At 40.2% G+C, this 24,922-nt stretch overlaps 1 protein-coding gene across 1 annotated transcript in view; it reads left to right on the plus strand.

The window, feature by feature from the left end:
- The window catches only part of MYO10 (myosin X), a 163,405-nt gene that overhangs the window by 126,701 nt on the left and 11,782 nt on the right, over positions 1–24,922 (plus strand). Inside the window, exons 20-32 of the mRNA XM_054629809.2 lie at positions 6,658–6,782; positions 6,916–7,030; positions 10,150–10,256; positions 11,213–11,422; positions 11,724–11,763; positions 12,196–13,098; positions 14,332–14,455; positions 15,740–15,983; positions 18,236–18,331; positions 21,693–21,786; positions 22,558–22,613; positions 24,137–24,279; positions 24,722–24,916. Of these exons, the coding sequence (XP_054485784.2) occupies positions 6,658–6,782; positions 6,916–7,030; positions 10,150–10,256; positions 11,213–11,422; positions 11,724–11,763; positions 12,196–13,098; positions 14,332–14,455; positions 15,740–15,983; positions 18,236–18,331; positions 21,693–21,786; positions 22,558–22,613; positions 24,137–24,279; positions 24,722–24,916 (2,452 nt within the window). The remainder of the gene's footprint in view (positions 1–6,657; positions 6,783–6,915; positions 7,031–10,149; positions 10,257–11,212; positions 11,423–11,723; positions 11,764–12,195; positions 13,099–14,331; positions 14,456–15,739; positions 15,984–18,235; positions 18,332–21,692; positions 21,787–22,557; positions 22,614–24,136; positions 24,280–24,721; positions 24,917–24,922) is intronic.

Consider the following 24,922-nt stretch of genomic DNA (forward strand, 5'->3'; position numbering starts at 1 on the left):
TCCCTCACAGCATGTTTCTTCATGGTAGGTCTGTGGCTCAGGCAGCCTGATTGATTTTCTTCAGAAGCCTGCTGCTTACTCACAATGTGGGGAGAATGAGGCCAGATTGGGGTTTAGTCTGCAGGGACTGGAGGCTTTAGTAAGGACGACCTCAGATGAAATGGCAGCAGATTACACACAGGTGGAAAGGAGGGTCCTTGAAAAGTTCCAGCTGGGGTCTGTGCTGTGAGTCACACCTTCTGTCAGTGTGCTGAGACCCTGCCAGCAAGGCTTCAAACCTTAAATCCCTGTTTCCCAAATGCTTTTAATTGCCTGTCTCACATGGATGGTCCTGTAGTTCTGGGACAAACAGCCCATGGGACTTGCTGTGAATTTCAATGGAGGCCCTGAATAATGTATTCAAACAACAAGGGTTCACTTCAGCTGAAAGTTTAGGCAATCACTTACAGAGCTCTAAATATGCCCTTAGAAAACTTTGGTATCTCCAGCATTTAAGCCTGTGCCTTTAACAATCCATTTCTATTCCATGAAATTGTAACCAGTGTGTAAGAAATAAGTCATTCTGAGTAGCTAGCATTCCTCTGGGCCCATATGAGAGAGGTAACAAATCCTGACTTCCTTCAGAAGAATTTATGGATACCTTTAAAAAGGAAGGTTCACAAAGAGGCTGAGTATATTTACTCAGGGACAGCTTTTAGTCCATACAAACCAAACAGGAAGATTGAAATGCAAGAGTACAGGGACAATAACTAATAAAAGGTATATTAAATAGCCCTGCAATTGTGATTTTATTGTTGTTGATGAAAGCATTGAAATCTCAGCAAGCCAGTCAGAATCATTTGACCATGTTTTCCCCAACAAAGAAGCTACTTCCAGCTCTTCTCTTTGCTGAATATGGTTAAGCAGGACCTGAAAAATGACCACAGCATCTTTGTGGATGGATCTAATTCAACAGTGTCTTGACAAGCTGAGATTTTTAAACACTAGTGCAAGTAGTCAGTGTAGTAATGTACTGCCTCGCAGCTCTTAAATGGACTGCAGTCTTAAAAATGTCCTTGGGATGCCCTTGATTGTAAAGTAAGCTGGGTGACAGGCTGAATATAAATACAAAAGCATTTTCACATTCATTTATTGAGGCTGCTGCTTTGACTGTTTTGGTAGAGTAGAAGACCTCTAAAATTACGGTGTTCCTTCTATGCAGTACTATTTTTAGCACAGGAAACTCTAACCTGTGGCATGAGAGTGGCTAATTTTGCAGTCTGTCTCTTATCTGAAATACTCAGGGCTGCAAGATGAGTGATGCAGGTCAGATGCAGTAGTAGGAGTTGAAGTGATCAGCTAATGGTGTAAATGATTGCTGCTGGTAAATGCAGTGCTTTCAGGTTCAGACCTGCAGAGACTGTAAAAAGAGCCAGCATGTCATTACTGAGCTTGCAGTGAAATCTGGCATGGAGTTTCCAGCGGAACTTTTTTGAGGCACCAGGATTGTTGCAATATACCCATGTTCTTTTTCTAGCAAGTTACCACCAGCAGTGTTAATAATTTTTAAAGGCTATTCATGGATTTTTGGGGTGGGTGTACAGAAAAAGGCCAGGAGACATGTGAAACACTTACTGTTGTTTCAGGTTTATTGAAATATTCCTTGACTTGCCAGTGCCATACAATAGAAATCTCAAATAAATAATAGCTGTGGCAAGTTCTTTGTTTTTATTGTCCTGTATTTTTATGGTGTTTATCTGGACACCAGTACTCTGGGACAGGAAGGGAATGCCTTCCAAAACAAAGCAGGCATCAAAGTTGTGTGTGTTTCAACCCAAACCTGCTCCAGTTTTTCCATGCTGGCTACATGCTAGAGAAAAATGTAGAGGGTTTCTTCCTTTGAAATAGGCTTTTAGGTGAGTGGGGCTTGATCCTCCTCGGGCAGCATATGCACAGGTTTTAATGCTCCTTGCTTTATGTGATGGAAGCACATAATTCTGAGGTTGAAAATCTGTTGAATGAACTGTTGTCACCAAAGCTGATGGTGCAAATGACTAAAGAAATGATGGCTCGAAGAGCAGGGGGTGAAATGGTTTGTTGGAGGTAGGGGGATGACCTGCACACAGCTGTGCAGCTGCAGTCTCCAGGTTTGACAGGCCTTATCCCTGCCTGCTCTGGTGTCATGGAGCATTTCCCTATTGCAGGCAAGGGCATTTCCCTTTCACTTCTTTCAGGTTACTGGCAAGAATCCTTGACACGAGGAAAGGCTGCCAAGCAGTACATTTGGATGAGAATCACTGAGCATAATTTGGTTAAAAAAGGCAAGCAATGGGCATGCAGAATTCTTCATATTAGTTCAGCTAGATTATAAATATTAGAAATTAAATTAGTCATGTTTTTCAAACTTGTCTGTGAGGAAAGCCTGGCGCTTTTCTTTTGACTCATGGAGCTGTTGACTGAAATCAGAAGACCCTGGGGACCATTTCAGAAACATCTTGCTTAGTAAGTCTTGCTATTTCTGACAAAATATACACATTTGTATGTGAAAACTAGCTCCAAACCCCCTCTAAAGCAGAGAAAGACTGGCCTCTTCTTAATTTCTGGTGGTTTTCTCCAGAGTAAAACTGCCAGGATTTCATTTTAGGAGTGAAAGAGGAGATTTAAAGAAACTAAGACATTGAAAAAAGTTACTAGTGTTTAAACTTTAAAAATTACTTTTTTACATCTGTTCCATCTTTTCTTTCTCTGCATGTATCTTCCATGAAAGACTTTTCTAAGCCAGAGAAATCAATAATTTTAAGGCAAAGTAGCAAAGTACTTTAATTTTAAGTAGCAAAGCTGACATAGTTCTGCTCAAGTTCTTACAGGGAAATCCAGAAACAAGGGGGTGGGATTTTTTCCTTCTCTCCTCTCACCCCTATCCCTCTTGCCAATCTCACTGTGAACTCCCTCCTGCCTGCCTAAAGCCTGTGAGGGTGCTGTAATTTGTCATTTTTGTGCCTGTTCTCTGGTGAGGCAGCCAGGAGTTCAGGGAGGAAGAAGGATTTACACAGGGTGAAGTCAGGTATGCTCTGTGTTTCAGCAGATGATTGATTTCTGTGCAAATGATGCACAGAATGAAAAAGTGTTGTGTTCTCTGTGTTATTCAGACCTTGGGCTCTTCACTAAAGGTACTATCCAAAGAAAGAGGAAGAAAAAGTTATTTCTTAAAGCTCAGTCAAGCTGTAATCTGAAGAACTATTTTATTATTAAAATTATGCATGGGTGTTAAATGTCTGTCCTAATGGCTGCTTCTAATTGTGATTTCAGGCAGAAGCTCTGCCCTTTTGGAGACTCACTGTAGATCAGAGCAAGCATTTAGCAGCTTAAGGAACCAAAGTCTCGCCAGTTGAGACTCCAGGTCATGCTCAAGTCTTGGCTTTGGTGCTGTCTGGTGCAAATGCAGTGGAGACTTTTGGATCCAGGAAATAATGAATTACAAGTTGTGTCTGCAACACAATAAAAAAGCACCCTTATCATGTGGAACAGACGTGGCTTGTAGTTATTAATTTCACATTGATATTGCTCAGTGGCTTAACATGGCTTGACTGATGTGATTGTAGCTGTTATTCAGTGATTTTGTGTGCTGGAGTGGTTCAGCACTGCCATTCCATGATAAAAGTGGATAAATTTTCTATTGAAAATTTAGTTGATTGTATCTCAGAGAAAATTTTGAAAGCTATCTGGTGACTTTCTTTTCTGTTGCCTTCTCTTTTGTAAATTTGATCTTACTTTGCAGGAGTCTTAGTTTTAGGAATGACTTCAAATTTTTACTGTGGAAGCTGTCTATCTGAAGTTTTCCTAGAGAATACAATTGCTTCCCAAGTGTTCATTTGTGAACCAAGTCAAGCTTTAACAGCAGTACTGGTAGAAATTCAGCAGACCCCAGAGCTAGGTCCTGTCCTGTATTACTTTGGTGTCAATTGGAAAGTTAGCTTGCTTACCACGGGAGGTCTGAAGGAGCACCAGGAAAGAGGGAAAGGTGATCATCAGCTGCACAGGTAACCTTTTGCATGGAGATTTGATACTATTGCAGGTTTAACTCATTGCTGCACCAAGCAGTGTTCAAGTGGAGATGGTTGTCACTCTGAGAAGTGTCTGCAGTTCAGTAGTGGGATATGTGCAGTTTTGCACTCTAGTTCAATAAAGGCACATGCAATTGATTGCTTTAATTGTGAGGAGTCCTGCTAGAAGTTGTGCTTGAGGTTATCCCTGCTATTGGAGGGGGGGCGGGGGAGAATCTTTTAGTATTTCATATTGAAAAGCATAAGAGATAAGTCCAGCACATCTCTTATTACCAAGCCTCTGTTTTCTCAAAGCAGCCATACTTGTTGCAGATGTAATTCCAATGATATGCCAGGAGGATTTGACCCTTCAATTTAATGTCTCATGTGTCTGTGAGTAATTAAAAATAGTGAGTAATGTAAAGTGATGGAGTAGGCATTTAAAGTGGTTGATTCAAGTTGCAATGGTCTCCATGTTGCCTTGTGTTGACAGCATGCTAACATCTCTTGCAATGTTTAATGCTTTTTTTAAAAACTGCAGGTGTTTGAAGTTAGAAATCTGTGTGACATTTCCACCTTCTGGTGACCGGGCAGAGCTGTTTCAAATTTCTGTAGTTGTAGGGAAAATGTTACCAAAATGTTTCTTCTTCCTCTGTGACTCAAGTCTTTTTTTTTTAAACAGTTACATGAGCTTTCAAGCCAGGTGTGGTGCTGACTTTTGGCTTCTTAAGTGCCTGGAGGTGGCAATAAAAGGGTTAGGTGATACGTCAGCCATCTGTCTCTCGAAGCAGGAGCTGCTCCCTTGCAGAGGGAGAGGCTGCCTAGTGAGAGGGACATCTGTCATGTCACCAGCATTTTGCTGGCTGTGGTGTATCCCCACTCCCACCCATGTATCTTCCTCCCCACCTCAGCACACCGAAATACTGTTGTATTTGCAAGTCTTGAGAAAAACATCACCTTTCGTGCCAGCAAGTTTGGGTGGGGTAAAAGGACTAAAAGTAGTTTCAGTGTTAAAGAAAAAAAAAAAAAGAGCTGTGTCTGCTTGTGGCAAGCATCAGCCTTGAGTTAGTTACACAAGGTGAGAAGTGAAAGCTTTTCCTTGTGATTTCTGTGTGTACATCTGTATCCATTCCCTGCCTTTCCCATTGGGCATCATCAGCCACCTGCACTGAAAGAGGCAGGCATGGGCATGCAAAGGGCAGCTTCACCAGGCTGGTTCCCTGCCACTTGGATGCCATACAGTGGGCACATCCAGGAATCCCTGCTGGCAGCACCAGCCACGACAGTGTCGATACCCTCACTGAGAGCATTCATGCTGAGTGTTCACTGAAATACAGAGATTTCACTCACTGTGGCAAAAATCCACATGAAACACGTTGTTGAGGGAGATGGGTTTGTTCGCATCTTTCACAGAGAAGTTTTCTCCCACTGGTGCCACCACTAGCACACAGTGTTTTGTTTCACTGATGATGGAAAATGTTATACTGGATAGTTAAAATGAGCTTTTGAGTACGTCTGACAGTTTCCCAGGGCTTGATCTTGCTGTCGCTTTTGTCAGCTGAAGAACTCCATATCTTTATGTGAACTGTTGGCTGTATCTGTGAAATCCCACCTCCTGAACTTGCAAAATACTGAACACTGTGCTCCAGCTCTGCAAATGGCTGCAGAGGAGGGTCAGCTGATGGGTTAAAGTGGATGATGATAATTCATGCTGATGAATTAAATGGTGTGTTTATGTGTGGTGGTGTTTCCGTGTGGGGGTTGCCCCTGTTTTGCCAGGCAGCAATTACTGCTGTCTTGAGCAGCTTTGCATTGCTCTGTCTGGGTTACCTCAAACCATGGTGAAAATACAGGTGACTTGGGGGTTCTCAGATGGGCTGAGGGCATTCCTGAGGCTCCCAATGGCAGAACCATGTTGATCAGTATTCACAGGATTGCATAACTGTGGGGTTATCTGTTTTCTGAATGGAAAACAATGCTGAAAGAACTGCAGGCAAACTAAGGGAAACTTACTTCAGATGAGCAGGGGGGACCTATTTACACAAGAGAATATTTCTACTGTTCAGAATAGCAATAAAGAGAAACTCTTTTAAATAGAGCTCATTTAAGATTTGAGGCACCACTGACAAACTTTCCTCCCTATCCATAGTAGATAATTGTCAATACACTAAAAATTGAATATTTTCTGTCCTTCTGGTTTTGTTTTTTATTACATCCATATGGCTTCTATTTGTGTATCTTCAACATTTGGAATCCTGTACAGGGACTTTAAATTCAATTGCTGAAGATGCAAAATAATCAAGCTTATAGCTGTTGACCTGTTAACTGCCTGTGCTTCTTTCTGTTGTTTCTGCCTGCACAGCAATAGCCTACAAATACACATGAAATGGAAAGAGTTGATGAGTTAAATGGCTGTAAATGTCCTGTCTGTGGAAATTGTATTTTGTAATTACCCCATGATTTCCATTCTGTAGATATTTTTATATGCTCAGGACTGCTAATATCCTTTAAGACATTGTGTAGCCAGTTATTAGGCTTTGTGCATTTCAGATTCATACAATTTGCCCTTCTTTATTTCCCCTGACATCTCTAAGCATTGCTATTAAAATTGTTGTTTTGAACCTGCTCATTGCAGATGCCAGACCAGTTTGATCAGACAGTGGTGCTTAACCAGCTGCGCTATTCTGGGATGTTGGAGACGGTCAGGATCCGGAGGGCTGGTTTCCCAGTCCGGAGGCCCTTCCAAGACTTTTATAAAAGGTAAACATGCTGACTCGTGGACTTCAAGTGTAAGTCAATATTCCCATGTTGAGGAATAAAAGTAAAAATAATCATATGGCAGAAATAGAAGTTAATCTCTCAAATGAAGCAATAAATACTTTTTGGTTGCCAGGTATAAAGTCCTGATGAGAAACTTAACTCTCCCTGAAGATTTAAATGAGAAATGTGCCGTCTTACTTCGTCTGTATGACAACACAAGCACTGAATGGCAGCTTGGAAAAAATAAGGTAAAATGACCTGACTGTGCATACTGTGGTGCTGGTGCATATACAAAGATGAGGGGCAGGATTTAGACTGCACAGCTGCAGAGATGTAGTTCTAATGGTAATTACTTCTGGCCTTTAAAGAAGCTGCACATGCCTGTTGGTGCTCTTGAAACTCTTAAAGCAACAATTAATGGTTGTGCTGAGGAATTTGCTGTCTAAGGCACTTAGAAACTGACTGGTGATTTCAGTCACAGAGAAAGAGTCCACCTGAATTTTCTGTCACTGCTCACAAGTGGTAGCACTGGTGAGGATCAGAACTTAAAATGTGGTGTTTGGAGTTTTTTTTTATTTTTTAGAAGTATGGAACATGTGGGGAAACACTTTTGTTCTGCAGGGAGCTCCACTCATACTAGTAAACTGCTTAACCAATACGTCTTCAGTGGCAGAAATCAGGGGGAAGAATTTTAGCCAGTGTTCACATGGCAGAATTGAGCTCTGAATGTGTTTGCCATCCTAGTCTGAGCTCCAAGTGTGTTTGCCATCCTAGTCCAAGAGTCTTTTCCAGAGGTACATTAGACCTTGATGTGTGTTCTACCAGAGAACTTGACCTTCACCCACATTATTTTTCTTTAAAGAAAAAAAATCAAATTATTTTAGAGTAAATTAAAGAATTAAATTTTAATTTGAGAAATAAAACAATCCAGGTGTTTTTACATGCTCATTTTGCAAGTTTGATTGTAGACAACAGCTTGTGATTTGTGCTCTTAGATTTCAGCAAATCATACGAAAGCATTGCAGACTTGGGAGAAGATTCCCCATTTCAGGATTTGAGTTCTCCTAAATATTAAAAACTTTTTTAAAACACTTTTTAGTACCATAAGGTAGCAAATATATTTTGTAAAATCTGACTTCTGTAGGAAATGCTCTTCCTCTTCTCCCCACAACTGGATGGTTTGGAAGAGTTTCTTCTCTTGCTCTGTATGCTTAAGGACTCTTAGACTTGCATTGGGAAAGTTGTTTTAATCATCTTACAGTTGCTGTAAGAAAGAAGAAGGAATCTGAAATATTCTGATGGCAATTGATGTCATCTCCCATCCCATTTTTGTAGCCAGTGGCTCACAAACAGCACAGTGGTAGCATTGGGCTGCAGACTGGGCTGTGCATCCCAGTCTATTTCAGATGTAGCATATGAACAGTGTTTATGCATGGACCCTGGAGAGTGCTTTGGGATCTTAGGGACACATGTTTATCAGAAATAGTTTTTTATCAACTGCTCCTCAGGACCTCGGCAGGAGTCAGAGCTCTTTTGTAACTTCCCTTACTGTGGCCTGGGCTCATCCTCCCCCAGGAGCTGCCTTGCACACTGGTGAGACTGCATAAACAGGAGAAGAGCACAAGAGGACACTGCTTTCAGACTGAACATGGGATGAGGCACTATCCTGCCCCTATATTATTTTAGAGGGATAATAATGGCATTGCAATGATTTGGCTTCAATGTGATTTTTTTCCTTGTCTTTTACATCTCAAGCTGCTATGCACCTGGTCAGGAAAAGGCATAAGTCTGAGCTTAACATCTGCTTACCAACCATTTTTTGTTCCAGAAGTAGCTAAATGCTTTTCTGAAGAATTTGTTGTGTTTTTGAAAACCTGTGTGTAAAGCAAAGAAAGATTGCCCACTGAGTGAAAGAAAAGGCTTTTTCCCTGAGGGAAAACTTGATCTAGAAAGAGCTGCCAGTGCAGCTCTGACATTGGGACTTTGAGACTTTGTGTGGGACTTTTTCTGTTCCTGTTTCTTGGGTAACTTGTACTAGAAAGTCCCTTTCTAACTTTGTTCAAAACTCACAACTGTGCCTGTCCTCGAAAGTGCTGCTTTGGCTTTGATAATGGGCTTTTTTTCCACATAAACACAGAGGAAAAACCAGCTTCTTTTGCATGTGAACACCCCCAAAAGGGTTTGGTTTTGGTGTTTTTCTTGGGGAAGTGGGCAGGGGGGAGAATGTGAGATTTTTTGGTTGTGTTTTGGGGTTTTTTTCACATCAAGAAAAAACAGCCAGCACTTCGAAGATGCGTTCCTGCTTTTATGTGTCTTTGCAGCCCTCCTCCCTTAGCAGAGCCCACTCTGTCCATGAGCTTTCCTCATCCCCACACTGTGGTGTGCAGCCTGGCTCTCATCCCACATTATCAAAGTGTCACGGAACTGGCTATTTCCAGCTGCCCATGTGTGAGGCAGCAGCATGCCAGGCTGTTGTCACCCAGAGCTGACACCAGCATACTTGGCCTTTAAAAAAGAAGAGTTGAGAAGAGCTGGAAAAAGCGCTGACAGCAGATAGCTCACCACTATGTGAGTGTGTGGTAAAGAGCAGATGTCAAGGCAGGTGGAAGAGGGAAGCCACCTCCCCCATGCCCCTGCTTGACTGGAGAAGTAGTTTTACTCATTTAAGGCAAAATAGGCTGTGTTAGCTCAGTTTATGTCAATGCATGTGCTAAAGCTCCTCTGAGAGGCACTAGACAGTGCAGGTGAACGGTCCAGGTTAGTGCTTGGAAGAGAGCCTGGGAAGCATTCTTTCTGTGGGAGGGTGGCCAGCTCTGGTGGAGGGGTCTGGCCCCATCTGCTCTCTCCATGTAATATCAGGAAAACACAGTTGAGCCCACATGAGCATGAAGGCACTCTCACTTCTGCCTACTTCTGCAGTCCTGTAGCAATGTCTTTGGAAGCTGCAAGCCTGGTAAAGGGTTGTGGAGCCTGATGTCCCTGTGAAAAATGTAAATTATCAGGGTGGTATTTCTGCCCCTCCGATTAGAAAGTTCATGCTAAGCCCTGCAGCTTTTTTGGCCTGTGTTACTCTGGTGGGAAAGGCTGTTTAACGAATCCAGTAATTGCGTTACATTTGGAAAAACCCTGCTCCTAATTAAAAGTTACATTAGAGTTATCTGACCCTTCCCATTGAAATCCAAAGTTAAAGGAACATCTGCAGGTGTTTTCTTTTAAGAGGACTACATTTTGTTTTTCTTTTTTCTGCTGAGGAAATAGTACATTTTTCTCTGAATTCAAAGCTGAGGCTTGCTGCTTAGACTGATCTGGCCCTCCCTTAAATATGATGCTGACCAAAATTTGTTAAGTCAGAATTTTTCTTCTGTAGGTGTTTCTGCGGGAGTCCTTAGAGCACAAGTTGGAGAAGCAGCGGGAAGCAGAAGTCACCAAGGCAGCGATGATCATCCGAGCACACATCTTAGGTTATGCAGCCCGGTGAGTGACAACATGAGAATATTAATAGTAAGGATTGGAAATAAATAGATGAGTTGTCAAGAAGTTAAATCCTTCTGACACAATTCTCAACTTTTCATGGGGGCCAGCCATTCAAATCCTGTAAGTGGCTTTTGAAAACAGCAGCTAAAAATACTCATGAATAATGCAAAGTTTGAATTGTTTTAATATAATGAATAGGACAATGCAGAAATTTGGAAGTCAGCCAGTATCTATCTGATTGTACTATGGCATTAGAGCCATGGTAGGAACTCTAGGTGGATGGCACCTGGTGGGGCTGCCCCAAGTCACCAGCTGAGATCCTGATTTATCTTTGCTTCTTCATGGAAGAAAACAAAGGAAAATAAAACTAATCCATTAGGTTCTTGGAGATGAAGAATCTGTGGTTTTGATTAATGTTTGACTTGATTACCTGGCTTCATGCATTATGTGTTAGGTAGAGTTGTTCATCCCATCTATTTATTTCTCTGCTTTTTCTATAAGTCAGTTGAGGATAGTTTAAGGAAGCTTGTTTGCATAATGAGGTAATTTCTTTTCATGTGCTTATTAGTCCTGTTCTTATATTCTGACCAGTATGTTACTTAAAAACAATTATACTTTTTTAATGCCAGCTGTTTTGCTAGGCATGGTCTTTCTTTTCAGAGATGTGGGATGGCTATATATATTCCTTCTCTGCATGTGTGCACACACACAGAACCGTCTTTTAGCAGCTCCTTGGCAGGGGCACAAGAACATGTAAGACATGTGCATTTCCTTAATGAAGACACACAGGGTGCTGTCAAGAAATGAGAGAATCTTGCTTCTCAAAGGGACAAGACTGTGAACGGTGGGGGAGCTATCACAGAGCTAGAACTATCACAGGCTCACTATTGCAGGTCACTAAGGCAAGGTCCCTCACAACTGTTTCAGTACAAATTTGCTTCTTTTTTCCCCCCCAGAAAGCGGTACAGAAAGGTTCTCTACTATGTGGTTGTGATACAGAAGAACTACAGAGCATTCAGTGGCAGGAAGAAGTTCCTGTGCCTGAAGAAAGCAGCCACAGTCCTTCAGAAGCAGCGGCGAGGCCAGCTTGCTCGGCGTCTTTACCGGGAGCGACTGGAGGAGAAGCGGAGACAAGAGGAGGAAAGAAGAAGAGAGGAGGAAGAAAGGTGCAGTCTCTGGCTTACATCACTCTCCTGCCTGTGCCTTGTTAGGTGTTGGTCTGAAAGCCTTTATTTCAGGCTATTCTTGAACAAATGGTTTTGGAAGCCTTTGCTGCTTTTGCTGAAAGACATATATAGCTATCATGGTGATTTCATAGTTGCAAACATATTCGTTGTGGTCTTATTTTTGGCTGTCTTTTCCAGGTAGCAGATGATCTCTGTAAGCTGAGCTATTGCCATAGCAAAGGAATGCCATGAGCTTATGTTGAGCTTGATTGACTGACTTTTTTTCTTCACTCGCTTTTAGGGAAAGACAAAGGCAAGAAGCAGAGCGTCTTGCCCAGCAGGTAAATTACATTCTTAATGCTTTCAGCCACCCTGTTTATTTGAGTATCTCAACCCAGCAATTAAAAAAATAAAAGGTACCTGTAGCATTAAAACTAAACTAATTACAGGAGCTGGCAGATAAAACCAAAGGAAACTCAATATATTTTACATGGAAATTTCTTTCACCTGATGGCTTCATTTAATTTCCGGCAAAGATTGAATTTTCTGCACATACTTGGACTTCCTCTGCTCAGCTATCTCTGAGAAAATGCAATCACACTTTAGTTTGCTTCTTTTTCTTTCCTTTTCATTTCTTGCTGATGTGAAGACAGGGCTCCTTTTAAATGAATGAGCATGGTGGAGTACAGAGCTTTAGAAATAAATTTTAAAAAACAAACTTGCATTTAGGGGCCTAACTTGATTTTATTTTGTTTCATTTTATTTTTATGCAGGCTGAAGAAGAGAGAAAGAAGCAGGAACTGGCTGCCATTCAGAAAGCTCAGAAGGAGGCAGAACTGAAGCAGGAGGTGGAGAAGCAGAAAGAAAGCAGGCAGGTGGAAGAAATCCTGCGTCTGGAAAAAGAAATCGAAGACCTGCAGCGCGTGAAGAAGCAGCAGGAGCTGTCCTTGACAGAGGCTTCATTACAGAGGCTGCAGCAGCGTCGAGATGAGGAGCTCCGGCGGCTGGAGGATGAAGCATGTCGAGCAGCCCAGGAGTTCCTGGAATCTCTGAACTTCGATGAGATTGACGAATGTGTCCGAAACATTGAGAGGTCTCTCTCTGTGGGCAGTGGGTATCCTGCTGAGCTGGCTGAACAGACTGGAAATGCCTGCAGTGAAAAGCCCAATTTTAACTTCAGCCAGCCATATCCTGAGGAGGAGGTAGATGAGGGCTTTGAAGCCGATGATGATGCATTTAAGGATTCGCCCAACCCGAGTGAGCATGGCCATTCTGATCAAAGGACCAGTGGCATCAGAACAAGCGATGATTCCTCAGAAGAGGATCCTTACATGAATGATACCGTGGTGCCAACAATTCCTGCTGCCAGCGACGCCATGGTCATACCTCCTGCCCACGACACAGTGAGTCTCCACAACTCTTCCAGCGGCGAATCCACGTACTGCATGCCAGAAAATGTATCTTGCAGACCCCCAAATTCTGTGGAACTTATTTCTCCTGATGGAGACTATGATTATGACCAGGATGACTACGAAGATGGTGCTATCACTTCTGGCAGCAGTGTGACCTTCTCTAACTCACACAGTAGCCAGTGGTCACCGGACTACCGGTGTTCCGTGGGGACGTACAATAGCTCTGGAGCATACCGGTTCAGCTCTGAGGGAGCTCAGTCTTCTGTAAGTAGCAATGGTTATGTTATCTAATAATTGATAGGTGCTTTCTGATTATTTCTTTTCCCCTGCTGTGCAGCTGTAGATTCACTGTAGCTGTTCCTAGAAAACATTGCGTAGCTTGATTTGCTCGGAGCACCTATGGAAATAGTGGTCTGTTGCCATCTAGATGCCACTGGGGTGAGTGCATTAGCGTCAGAGGCTGCTCAGATGCAGTTTGCAGTCCTGGGCTTTTGCACAGATACGGTTTTAACTGCTTTAATGCAACACTGTGTTACTTGGTGAGCAGATCAGTGCACAACGAAGTTCTTCTCTGTGCATGTGTTTGGATTTGGGGTACCAGTGAGCATGTTGGGAAATTAATTTCAGGAAAACTAAATTTAGTTATGTGTGTAAGTTGCAAGAGTATTGAAGAGTAAGATGCTTGCAGAAGTCCCTGATGTGCCAAGTATATTTTGAGATTATTTGGAGAGTATAGTTCACACAATGGAAAATGTTTAAATTACTGAGGCAGACACACATTCTGCAGAGAAATTTTTCAGTGCTGTTTACTGAGTATACGGTGTGGTTTCCTTCTACAAATATTTTTGAAAGAATATGATTTCCTTTACCACTCAGCCAGTGTTTCTGTGAGACTGTCTGATTGGGAAAGCGAAAAGGTATTTCAGGAACACTGACTTGTTTAGAAGTAAAACTTTAATGATATAATATCTACTACATTTGAGGCAGCGATAAGCAGTCCAAGAGCCATTGTGGGTGTTGGGATAAGTTGACAGTTCTTGCCTGAGGAGAAAACACTTTCAGTGTCTTTGTTGAAGATGCCTTCCTGCTGCATGACTCTGGATGTGTGTCAGATACAGAACAGAAATTCTGACTTTCTGGGGTGAGGGAAAGCTAGTACCACAGCTTGTGCAAGGTTTCCTTTTCAATACATTTTTAAGCTGTTCCCCACAGCACTCCAGTGACAGGGGCAAGTAGCACAGGATAGCTTACCCTGACCATATTCTTGCAAAGGGATAACTTTCCTGAGCCTCTACAAAGGTTTTACACAGATTTGTTGTGTAATCAAACAGTTCAAGCTGAAACTTACTACAGTGTACTCCTTCCTGTGTTAACTGGGTGAAAACCAATGAGGAACCTTCCAATACATAATAAAATGTTTTAGCTAGAGTTTTCTAAACTAACTTGATCTAAATTCTTTCCTGAGAGATTATGATCTTTCTTTCCTTTCTTGTCTAGTTTGAAGACAGTGAAGAAGATTTTGACTCCAGATTTGATACAGATGATGAACTTTCCTACCGGAGGGATTCAGTCTACAGCTGTGTCAGCCTGCCCTACTTTCACAGTTTTCTGTACATGAAAGGTACTGGATGAATCAGAATTTGCTAAATAGACGAAGTAAACAGAAATATTTATTGTGTATTACACTCCCAATTCCTGTAGAGTTAAGCTATTTCTTCATTTTCCAAAGGGTGATGGAAAAGTGACTTTATTTAATTTGAGCTGTTCTCAAGTTAAGTTACTTGCAGTGGCTTATATCTAGCAATGTTTTTCCCCTCTGCAAAAAAAGATCAATATTTTGGGCTGCCTCTGTTTCATCTTACATCTTTGCTGTCTCACAAACAATGAAATATTCAGTATACATAGAGAAAAATAACTCACAAATCCAATTGTATCAAATTTTCAGGAAAGCTGATTCCTGCTGTCAAAACCTTGTAACACAGACAGCATTCTACATTGCAGACCAATTTTACTGAACTTAGTCAAATTCCATTTTGGATCTGGAAGACATGGATAAGGTTACATGCAAAGCGGTGTGAGAGACTGTGAAAGAATATACACAGGAGTTCTCTGCTTAAAATTCTTGGGTTTATCTTCTGATTTTTGATAGCAAATTGTAATCTAGCTGAATCCTTGTATGATTTCATCACTGTAGAATACCTTATTTAGGTATTCGAGCAGTGATGAGTGTACACACCACAGTGTTTGTGTGAAAAATAATGCAGTTGGCAGCAGCACAGCTCTTACTTTCTGACATAGCTAGCAGTCAGTTTTTGTGGGGTAACAGGAGCATATTGGTTGGGTTAAGGTTTTTATGACTGCACTGTAACTCCAGTGCAAAAGGTGCATTGCCTACAGTATGGCCACACTTTGGTATGACTGAGCTCACACTGGTGTATTTCCTGCTCTAAACATAGCTTTGTCAGGTTTTGTGGTTTTGAGTTAAACATTGTTACCTCCTAATAACCTGGAGAGAGGAAAGAGCTCAACACTAGATTGTTTTTAGATTATCACTGAAATACATTGAAAACAGTCTTAAAGATGAGAGTCTCATGTGCAGCAAGACTTTTCAGTAATTTATTATTATAGATATGTATATGTACATGTAATTATATGTATGTTTCATATATTTTTGTAATACAGAGACTTACTACAATTTATAATTTGAGGGTGTTTAGATTGACAACAATATTGGTGGCCGTGAGGAAATGCAGAAATGAGGTTTTGTGGCTTACAGCAGACACTCAGTTTAACTGCAGTGTTGTTGGTCAGCACCCTCCAGCTTTGGTGCTGTTCACAGCCTCTGTTTTATGATACAGCTGTTTGTTTTCACTGCATATAAAGCCACATTTGTGTCTCTTGCCAGGTGGCTTAATCAACACATGGAAGCGACGCTGGTGTGTCCTGAAAGATGAGACCTTCCTGTGGTTTCGTTCTAAGCAGGAAGCACTTAAGCAAGGCTGGCTTCACAAAAAGGGGGGTGGATCATCTACACTTTCCAGAAGGAACTGGAAGAAAAGATGGTTTGTTCTCAGACAGTCCAAGTTGATGTACTTTGAAAATGACAGTGAAGAAAAGCTAAAGGGTGCCATGGATGTCCGAACTGCCAAGTAGGTTTACACAGTTTTATGTTAGCCATGGTTCTTTCTAAGTAGTACTTGGGGCTCAGTCTGGGAAGGCACTGAGTGCCCTGCCTACAAATTGTGTGAATGCAAGCAGGAGAGTGTGTGTGGTGAAGTTAGTGAAAGCAAGTGTTGTCCTTAGTTGGCTCTCTCTTAAGTCTAGAGAGTGCTCCAGAGCTAAGCCAGTGCCAAATACTTCAGAAAAATGCTGCTGTAATGAACCCATCTATGCTTTCTCCCAGACTAGAGGCCCTACTTAGTCTGTAATGATTCCCAAGGCAGTTTGGGGCATGTTGCCAAGTCTGTAGCTGCAGGCAAACCCAGAATGAAGAGGGTGGAATTAAAAGGCCCTGAGTATATTGAAGTTCGCATGGGTCAAAGCTGAATCTTCTGTATGTATTTAGATTTTTTTTCATGCTTTAAATAATTGTGGTAGTGTAGAAAAGTCTTTAAAATGCATATATTCATTAAAAAACAAGATTACTAAACCTAATAACTTATGCCTTGTTAGCTGAAGTTCCTTAAGCCTAAGAATTTTATGCTTCCTGAAGCACACAGAAAAAAGAATTTTCTACTGGATGTTTTTTTTCTTTCTAAACAATTTAGGATTATCTACCTAATTTAAAAAATTAGAGTGTGCTAACATTAGTTGTCTCTTTTCTCTATAAAGTGTACCTAAGCTTTCATCCAAAGTGGAGAGAAACAGAAATGGTTAGTAACACTCACTTCCACTCTGTGATTTGTAATCTGCAGCTATCCCATTTGTCTGTTACTTTAACAGAGAGTTTAAACTAAATTTAAATATTTGATTAATCTTTTCTTCGGCAATCCTGGCTTGAGCCTGATTGAAAAGAGTTTCTGAGGACAGAAAAGAGTTTCAGTGAGAATCCTGACTTGCTACTGGAATCCAGTGAGCTGTTGGCAGTCAAGTAAATCTCTGAATAGAAGCTGAAGATCCTACCTTTTGTTTTTTTTTTGTTAAAACTCAATTTGACTCTGTCTCATGTACCATAGCATTTATTTAGCATATTTTTCTAATATGGTCAATCAATCATTCTTTTTTTTTTGTTGTTACCTCATTGCTTCACTGGTTGTGCCCTATAGACAGTCTTTGCTGCACGTACATTTAAAATTATCAGACAAAGGTTACTGAACCTAGTTTGAACTGTAGGTTCAATCAATGACTATTTGTTTATAAATTAGATAAAAGAAAGGGTATTTAAAGAACTGTGTTTCATAAGAAATAAACAATAGCTTTTCTAGATAGTGTTAATATTTACTGAGTGCATTCCTAACCTATAGTGCAAGTCCTATAGTCCACCACTCTCTATTAGGGACCTTGTTCAATTTTTAAAATCTCAGGCTGATTCACTTAGAACACAGAACAGGGAGATATTCTATTGGACACTGTTACTGAGAGGGAAGGAATCAACCAGTACAAAATTACAGCTTTTTGTATTGATAGCAAATAGATCATCCTCATGAGTCTGATATGCAGACCTTGCATATATTGTTTGTAGGACAGAGATTTATGAGAATAAATGAGCAGGTAAGAAAATATAGCCAGTGAAGGAAATAGTAAGCTTCAGGCAAGTACAGCCAAACAACAAAAAGCAAATTAAGTTTATTTCTTAAGCTACAGGGAAATCTAATGTCATACTTTAATTATTGCTAAAACCTTCACAGTTGTTTTTATATCAATACTTAGATGTCCAAACTAAAAATTAGAAATATGTAATTTTTCAGCAGATGAGTGCTCAGATTTTCCTGGAAGTCATGTTTGGAATTGTCCTTGTGCTGACTCACAAACACACAGAATCACTAATACAGGTTTTGTTTGCTTTCAATTTTCAATCTTCAGCAGCTTTTTTTTAGAATTCCAAAAATCACTTGCTTATGCACTCAGTTCAGAAATATATCCATTTCTTCCCTCAGTTATCTTTGCCTCTCTTGGGGTTTGATATTGCTTTGCGTTTTCTTTAGTTCTTGGTAAAATGGTAACAGGATGGTCACATAGGTGTAGTGACATTCATAGTAGTTTGAATATTTGTACTGTGTGGGCAGAAAATACAGCTGTAGTTTGGCAAACTAATACTGATAAATCACACTGTGAATCTTGCAAATGAACCTGATGAAGACTGCTGTTAAGTGTCAATAGTTTGTGAGCTTCTCAACAGAGCATAATTTTCAAAATTTTGATAATCTGTAATGCTCAATATTGGTGTTTTCCTTTTTTTCAGAGAGATTGTTGATAATACAGGCAAAGAAAATGGTATTGATCTAATAATGAGTGATAGGACCTACCACTTAATTGCTGAATCTCCTGAGGATGCAAGGTATGAAAATCATCAGGCCTATCTTCTTCTCCTTTTCTTTTCCTTTTTAACCTCTATGTTATTCTGACTTTGGCTTGTCACTAATTTGACCACTGTCACAAAATATTCAGGTTGTGTTAAACACGTTGCATTTAACACACTTTTTGAAAGGCTTGCTGAGGAGAAAACCTTGTGGCAGACAATTACTGGGAAGACTCAGACTGACAATGAAAATTTGCCTAGAATTTGGCTGTTACCCATGAGTTACTAGCAACTTTCTGAAATATAATTTGTCTGTAGAGAGGCAGTCATTAGCCACTGTTGCTTTCCTTGTGGATTACCCTGCTGTGTTTAGCTGCATTGATCAAATCAATATTTGAGACCCTGTGGTCTGTCTGAAATGAAGCATTTTGTTCTTAGGGGTGAGGTCTGTTTGTTTAAACAGAACCTAAATTTTTTTCAGATAGAAGTTGTAATGCAGTCACTGTATTTTAGAGCAAAAGCATATTCATGTAAGAGGAGTGTGTAAGAGAGTGCTTCCCTTTCTGCATATTTAAAAAGGGTCTTGCTTTTGTTGCTAAAGGATCCATATCTAACCATGGGGGAGGCAGGTGGGTGAGGAGCAAGTCTGACTTGTCCGATCAGTTGTAGAGCATCTTTAAAAAAAATCCCCATGCTACAGTTCATGCAAGATAATCATATGCTTGCCTAAAAAAATCAAGCATTTAAATAAATTTAACTTAGTAATCAGAGCTTATTACCCATTGCCTTGCTGCCCCAAGGCCAGAATACAGCGTGCCTTTGTCAACATCTCTTGAGCTACTTTGCTCAGAAGCCTCAAAAGTTCTTTTGTATTCTGTTCTTTGCAAAGGTGGAATGCCTTCCTCTATCACAGGACTCTGAGTACAAGTGTAGATGTAGCAACACAAAATCCATCCTCATTTCTTTAGGTATCCTTAAAGTTATCCTTGATATAACTTAGGAGCTTTCTAGCAGTTACTGTTAAGATTCTTGTGGGATGTAAGCATATTTTAAAATGAAGGCTTAGCTAAAGTCTCTTCTACCAGACTTGTGTAGGTGCCCTAGGGACCAATAAACAATTATCAGCACACAGACTTGTCTGTTGCCACGCATCTGCTTCATTTATTTCTTAAAGATGGAGGAGGAGACACTATACACCCTTGTTGTGTGTAGTAAGAGTAACAAACCATCCAGATTAAATTACCTTTTGCCAGTGTATTTCCGGTTTCTTTTTTCTCGCTCATCCCAGAAGACTTAATGAGGAAAATGTGTGAGGATTTGCAGACAGGCTTAAGTCAAAGCCTTGTTAACAAAGCATTGTGAAAAGCAAAGTATGAATCATTGGTCTGTGTTTGGTCCACATCTGCTATTGAAAAAATATTTTGTACCTGGGCTAGATCAGGATCTGAGGTTGATTTTTGTTCAAATTAAGGGAAAAACCAAGAAAAACATCCTGTTCCTCCCAAAAGAGGAGTTACTATTATTGAAGAAGTAATGCTTCAAAGGGCAGCCATTGCTGAGGGTTTGTTCCTTTCAAATCCCTAGCCTTTTTCTGTATTTCTGTGTTCTGGGACTCAGCTGAAAAACAAAGGAGGTCCTGAGAGGGGAAAAAAGCAAAAATAAAGTCTGCCTTTGTTTTTTGCGAAGTGCCATGATTCATTTCATTTTCATTGGTTACACAAAGATTAAATGAAATCAGGAAAACTCTGTATTGTTCTTTAAAATCCATCCATAAATTATCACTAGATGTGCATACAGTGCTAGTATGGTGCTAGGAAGTCTTTTTTTTTTTTTTTTTTTTTTATTGAAATAGAAGGTTCACTTTAAATACATTTGCAATTCCTGAGCCCAGAAAGGAAAGATGAATTTAATTTGTGGGAATCTTTTGGTTGGTGAGGCTTAGTTTCCTTCAGTTTCTTTACTTCAGTTTCAGCTTTACTTCAGCTGGTGGTTCCTCCTCTCTAGATGACAGCTTCTCGCCTTTTTTTGTGGCATTGCCTTACATACAGCAAAGTGTTAAGTACAAACTCTCTGTGGGCGTCTCTGAGTCTTAAAAAAAGAATCAGAACTAAATATGTTCTCATCTGCTTTATGGTCTGGCACTCTCAATCTTCATTTTTCTTCATTGCTTGCACTGTTTCTAATAAAAGCGTGAACTGATAAAAATAATTTAGGATATGGCAGTGATGGTACTGTTTGACAGCCTACACAGTTTTTCTCAAGCTATTTTAGCAGTTCAGTTTCCAGAAATCTACATTTTGGGAGAACAGTTGGCTTCTGAATGCTGGAGTTAGCGAGACAGCTCTTCAGTGTCCTAGGCAAAAATTCTGTGACTAAAAGCAATTGCAAAGATAACTTCGTATTTAAGTCCAGTAGTTTTGCAGTAAGCTGAGTTTTTCCTCAACCCCGTGGTGGTGGAGGAGCCTCTGCAGCAAAATGAGGAGTCTGCTTTAAAGGCTGGGCTTTTGATCCCTTTGAAAACTTGGCCCCAGGTGGTTTTCATTAGAATGGCAAATTCATATCTCAAAGAATGGCATTCAGGAACCTGTTGAACAGGCCAAGCTCTGCCCTTAGATTTCAGTGGGATTCCTTAGAGCAGTTGAGCTTTATCATATACAAATGCCAGAAGGATAGAGGTTTCCCAGAAGCAGAAGGTGTGGTTGGAATTAAATCCATCTGCAATTGCTGCTCAGGACTAGGGGTTGAAGCACTGGAAACCTTCCTGCCACTTTTCCTGTTGTGGATCTGTACAGTGCCACTGGAGTGGCACAAATTTGCTCATCCTTCCAGCAGCTGGATTTTTCAGTGCTCCATAGAGAACAAAAACTGTAGAGATATTTGCTTGGGGGTTTTATTCTTTTTTCCCTCTCAGTTGCGCTTCTACTGAGAGCTCAATGGATTTTGGTGGTCTTTGAAGAAGTATCACTGTAAGGAATTACTACCAGTTACACTATCAGTGCAGCACAGTTAATAATCTGAAGGCTGGGATTCCAATTAAAAGCTTTGTGTGTAGCTAGGAATGTATTTTATTCCAGATGAAACGTGGAATGTGTAACAAAGACTCTCCAAGCCCTCAGGTGTTTCAGTGTGCTTACAGCAGTTTTTCAGAGATGCCACTTAGTGTACAAGGTACTTTTTGTCAGGAAGAAGGGTATGACACAAGCTTGGATGGGAGATCTGGAGCAGCTTGCTTGCACCCATTGTTGCTTGAACTGACATAAAGCTTTTATGCCTGTTGACAAAAGGAATCTTAAGCAATTTCAAAAACCTGCAGAACCTGCTACATCTCTGCAGAACAAAGGTGACAGAAGGCTTGTGCAGAGCCAAAATTTTACTTACACTGCTGCCTTTCTCTCCCCAGCCAGTGGTTCAGTGTACTGAGTCAAGTCCATGCGTCCACAGAGCAGGAGATCCGGGAGATGCATGATGAGCAGGCAAATCCACAGAATGCTGTGGTAAGTCTAAATCTGAAGAACTTTTCTAACCAAATATTTTTAGAACACAGGGCCATTGTGGTGGCCACAGCCTCTGAGAGTCACAACCTACTTAGTTTAAATGTGGTAGCTGTGACACTGGCTAGAGCTCCCATGTCTTTGGTCCTGTAGCTGTACAAGGAGGGAATGTGACTTCTGATTCCTCTCCCATCATTCACCTTGATGAAAAATGACTGTTGGTTTTGGGAGTGGTTTTTCTGGTCCACTTCCTTATCACATCACAGTGTATGCTTGATTTTGAAATTTTGCAAAGATATTTTTAGTGAGTAAATTAAAAACCTAAGAGTTAAAAATTTGAGATTTCTCTGATCCTGCATTTATCATTCTGTACAATATATATTAGTAATTAATAGAATACATCTGGAACCTAATATCAAGCAAAGGAAAACAAAAACTTCTGCTTAATGGCTTTAGAAGTTTGTTTTGAGAGGATGCCATTTCTATTGGGATGGCAGTTTTCAGTGAAAAATTCAAGCATGTTTGGAAGCACAAAAAAGAGCAGGTTTTGAGCTGCCTCCATCCTAACTACAAATAGTCTTTTACTGGATCTATTCATCCAAGTCTCTAAGTTTTCCCCTCAGCAGTTTCAATGGTTAAGAGAAACTGCTGCCCAAACCTGCAGTTCATTTTGCTTCAAAGCTGCTGCTTCTTTCTCCTGTCTCTCAGAAGAGTACTGTGAGTAATATAACAGTGAATGTCTTCCTCATTTTCTGGTTGGATATTTGTTTATAGGGTACACTCGATGTAGGACTAATTGATTCTGTCTGTGCTGCTGACAATCCAGATAGGTAAGTCAGAACCATGCCTGGTGACTTTCTTTTTCTCCTGTCTCTAGCTAAAATCAGACACTTTATGCTTTAGTCTATATTGTACTGGCCAACCATGTATTAAAATGATTCATTATTGCCTCCCTTTTCATAGCACTAAACACCACATGTTAAAACGTGGAGTAGGAGTGATGGTGCATTTTGGGGGGGCTTCAATAATTTCCAAGACACTGCTCCATACCTGAACTCTTCAGGTGCTAAAGTGATCCAAAACTGGAAGATCACATATTTCTTTCATTTATACAAGTAATGCTCCTGAGAAAAACCAGCTGATTTTTGAGTTCCTTTGTAATGTAGTAGGCAGCAAATTTAATTTTAATGGGTTTTTTTTCTGTTCAGCTTCTCCTTCATGAGTGTTGTATTCTTCAGGGATGAAAACTATTTCCCCAGAATAAAAATGTCTTATAACAAAGAAGTTAATGCAGCATAAAAAACCAACAAAAATGTTGGGTTATTTTTAGTTCTTGAGCTATTAATGATGTTAAGGGAAATAAAACATAATCTGGGTTCAGACTAAAACTGGTTTATAAGGTTACTGGATGTGAGGTGTTATTTGAACTGCAGGAGCTCACTCCAGTTTCTCCTCATTATGTACATGTGTAAAACAGCTGGTTTTAAGTTAGTGCTTTGTCCTTGGCCTGCCAAAACACTGATACCAGAAGTAACAGTGAATTTACAAGCTCAGGTTTCCTAAACTATACAACACAAATGTCCAGAGCTTTCACAATTTTAAATTACCATTTCTCCTGCATTATGTTAATGCAGTAAGTTAAGTATTTATCTTGTAAGCATTTTTCACATGGATTTTTTAGTCTTGTTGTTTATGTCCATTTTGAGGGTTTGCTCCAGATGAAAAAATTAATGGTAAAGGGTTAAAGCAAGCATTGTAGACCAAAGAACCTGCCTGTCTGATCCAGAGAGCCATCAGCACACTTCTCTTGGACTAGTTCTTCATGCTTCAGTGAATCCTGGTGTAGGATTGGGTAAAAGCCAGACTCTCATTAAAAATAGATTGTATTCTCTGTAAATTGGGTTGCACTGCATTAAAATAAAAGAATAGATGTTCACATGCTGCTTTACTATAGACCTTTGTATACTGTAGTTTGTTTTAGCTAATGTAGCTACTGAAGCAAACACTCTAAATAGATCTGACCCTGAAACAGTTCTGATTCTCGTGCAAACTGATTAAAGTTTGGAAGTTTTTTTCACCACAGATTTGATTTGAGATATGACAAGTTGCAATTTAATGTAAGCTTTCCCACCATTCATAGCCCTTGCATTTTGGTGTGAATGTAACATAACTGAGTCTTTTGAAACACTTAATATTTTTCTTTAGCTGATAACTAGATGATTCATTAGAGGTGGACAGTATTTTTCTGGATAGAAAATGCAAAAGATGAACAGTTTTTATGGTTATGGGGGGTGAGATAAACAGTATGTATGCCGATTATAAAGGCTGTTTCAATTCTCATTTATTTTCATAGACCCAATTCATTTGTGATCATCACTGCTAATCGTGTTCTTCACTGTAATGCTGACACTCCTGAAGAGATGCATCACTGGATAACCCTGCTCCAGAGGTCAAAGGGGGACACTAGAGTGGAGGGACAAGAATTCATTGTGAGGGGTAAGAACTGAGTGGGGCAGTAAATAACATCTGTTATGCTTTGAAGAGATTGTCCCCACAACACAATGTGGGCAATATGCCAACATGATTAGCATTGCAGCCTCATCTTCCTCTGGTGGACTTTACTCACAAATTAATACAGCTGAAATTATATTCTTGCTGTGCCATGTAAGAAAACACGGTAATGATGACAAAGGTGTTTTTGTGAGTTGACAAGATAATTCTTCCAGTGAAACATCAAAAGGGAAAGGTTTTCATATTAATTTTATCTTTATTTTTTCATTGTTTGAGAATTTTACTCAATGTTGTTTCATATGTGAGCTTATCAGTTCAGACAATGTTTTTTGTTGTTGTTGAAAGTATACAACTTAGTTTTAGCAACCTACTTTTGTCCAACTCTGTTCAAGAAAACAAAGTGTGATTCAAATTGTGTCCTTAACAGGGTGGCTACACAAGGAAGTAAAGAACAACCCAAAAATGTCCTCGTTAAAACTAAAGAAGCGTTGGTTTGTTTTGACACACAATTCTTTGGACTACTACAAGAGTTCTGAGAAAAATGCTTTGAAATTGGGTACACTGGTCCTGAACAGCCTCTGCTCAGTGGTCCCACCTGATGAAAAAATCTTCAAAGAGACAGGTAATT

Source organism: Agelaius phoeniceus, chromosome 1, assembly GCF_051311805.1.
Source record: "Agelaius phoeniceus isolate bAgePho1 chromosome 1, bAgePho1.hap1, whole genome shotgun sequence".
Taxonomy (NCBI): domain Eukaryota; kingdom Metazoa; phylum Chordata; class Aves; order Passeriformes; family Icteridae; genus Agelaius; species Agelaius phoeniceus.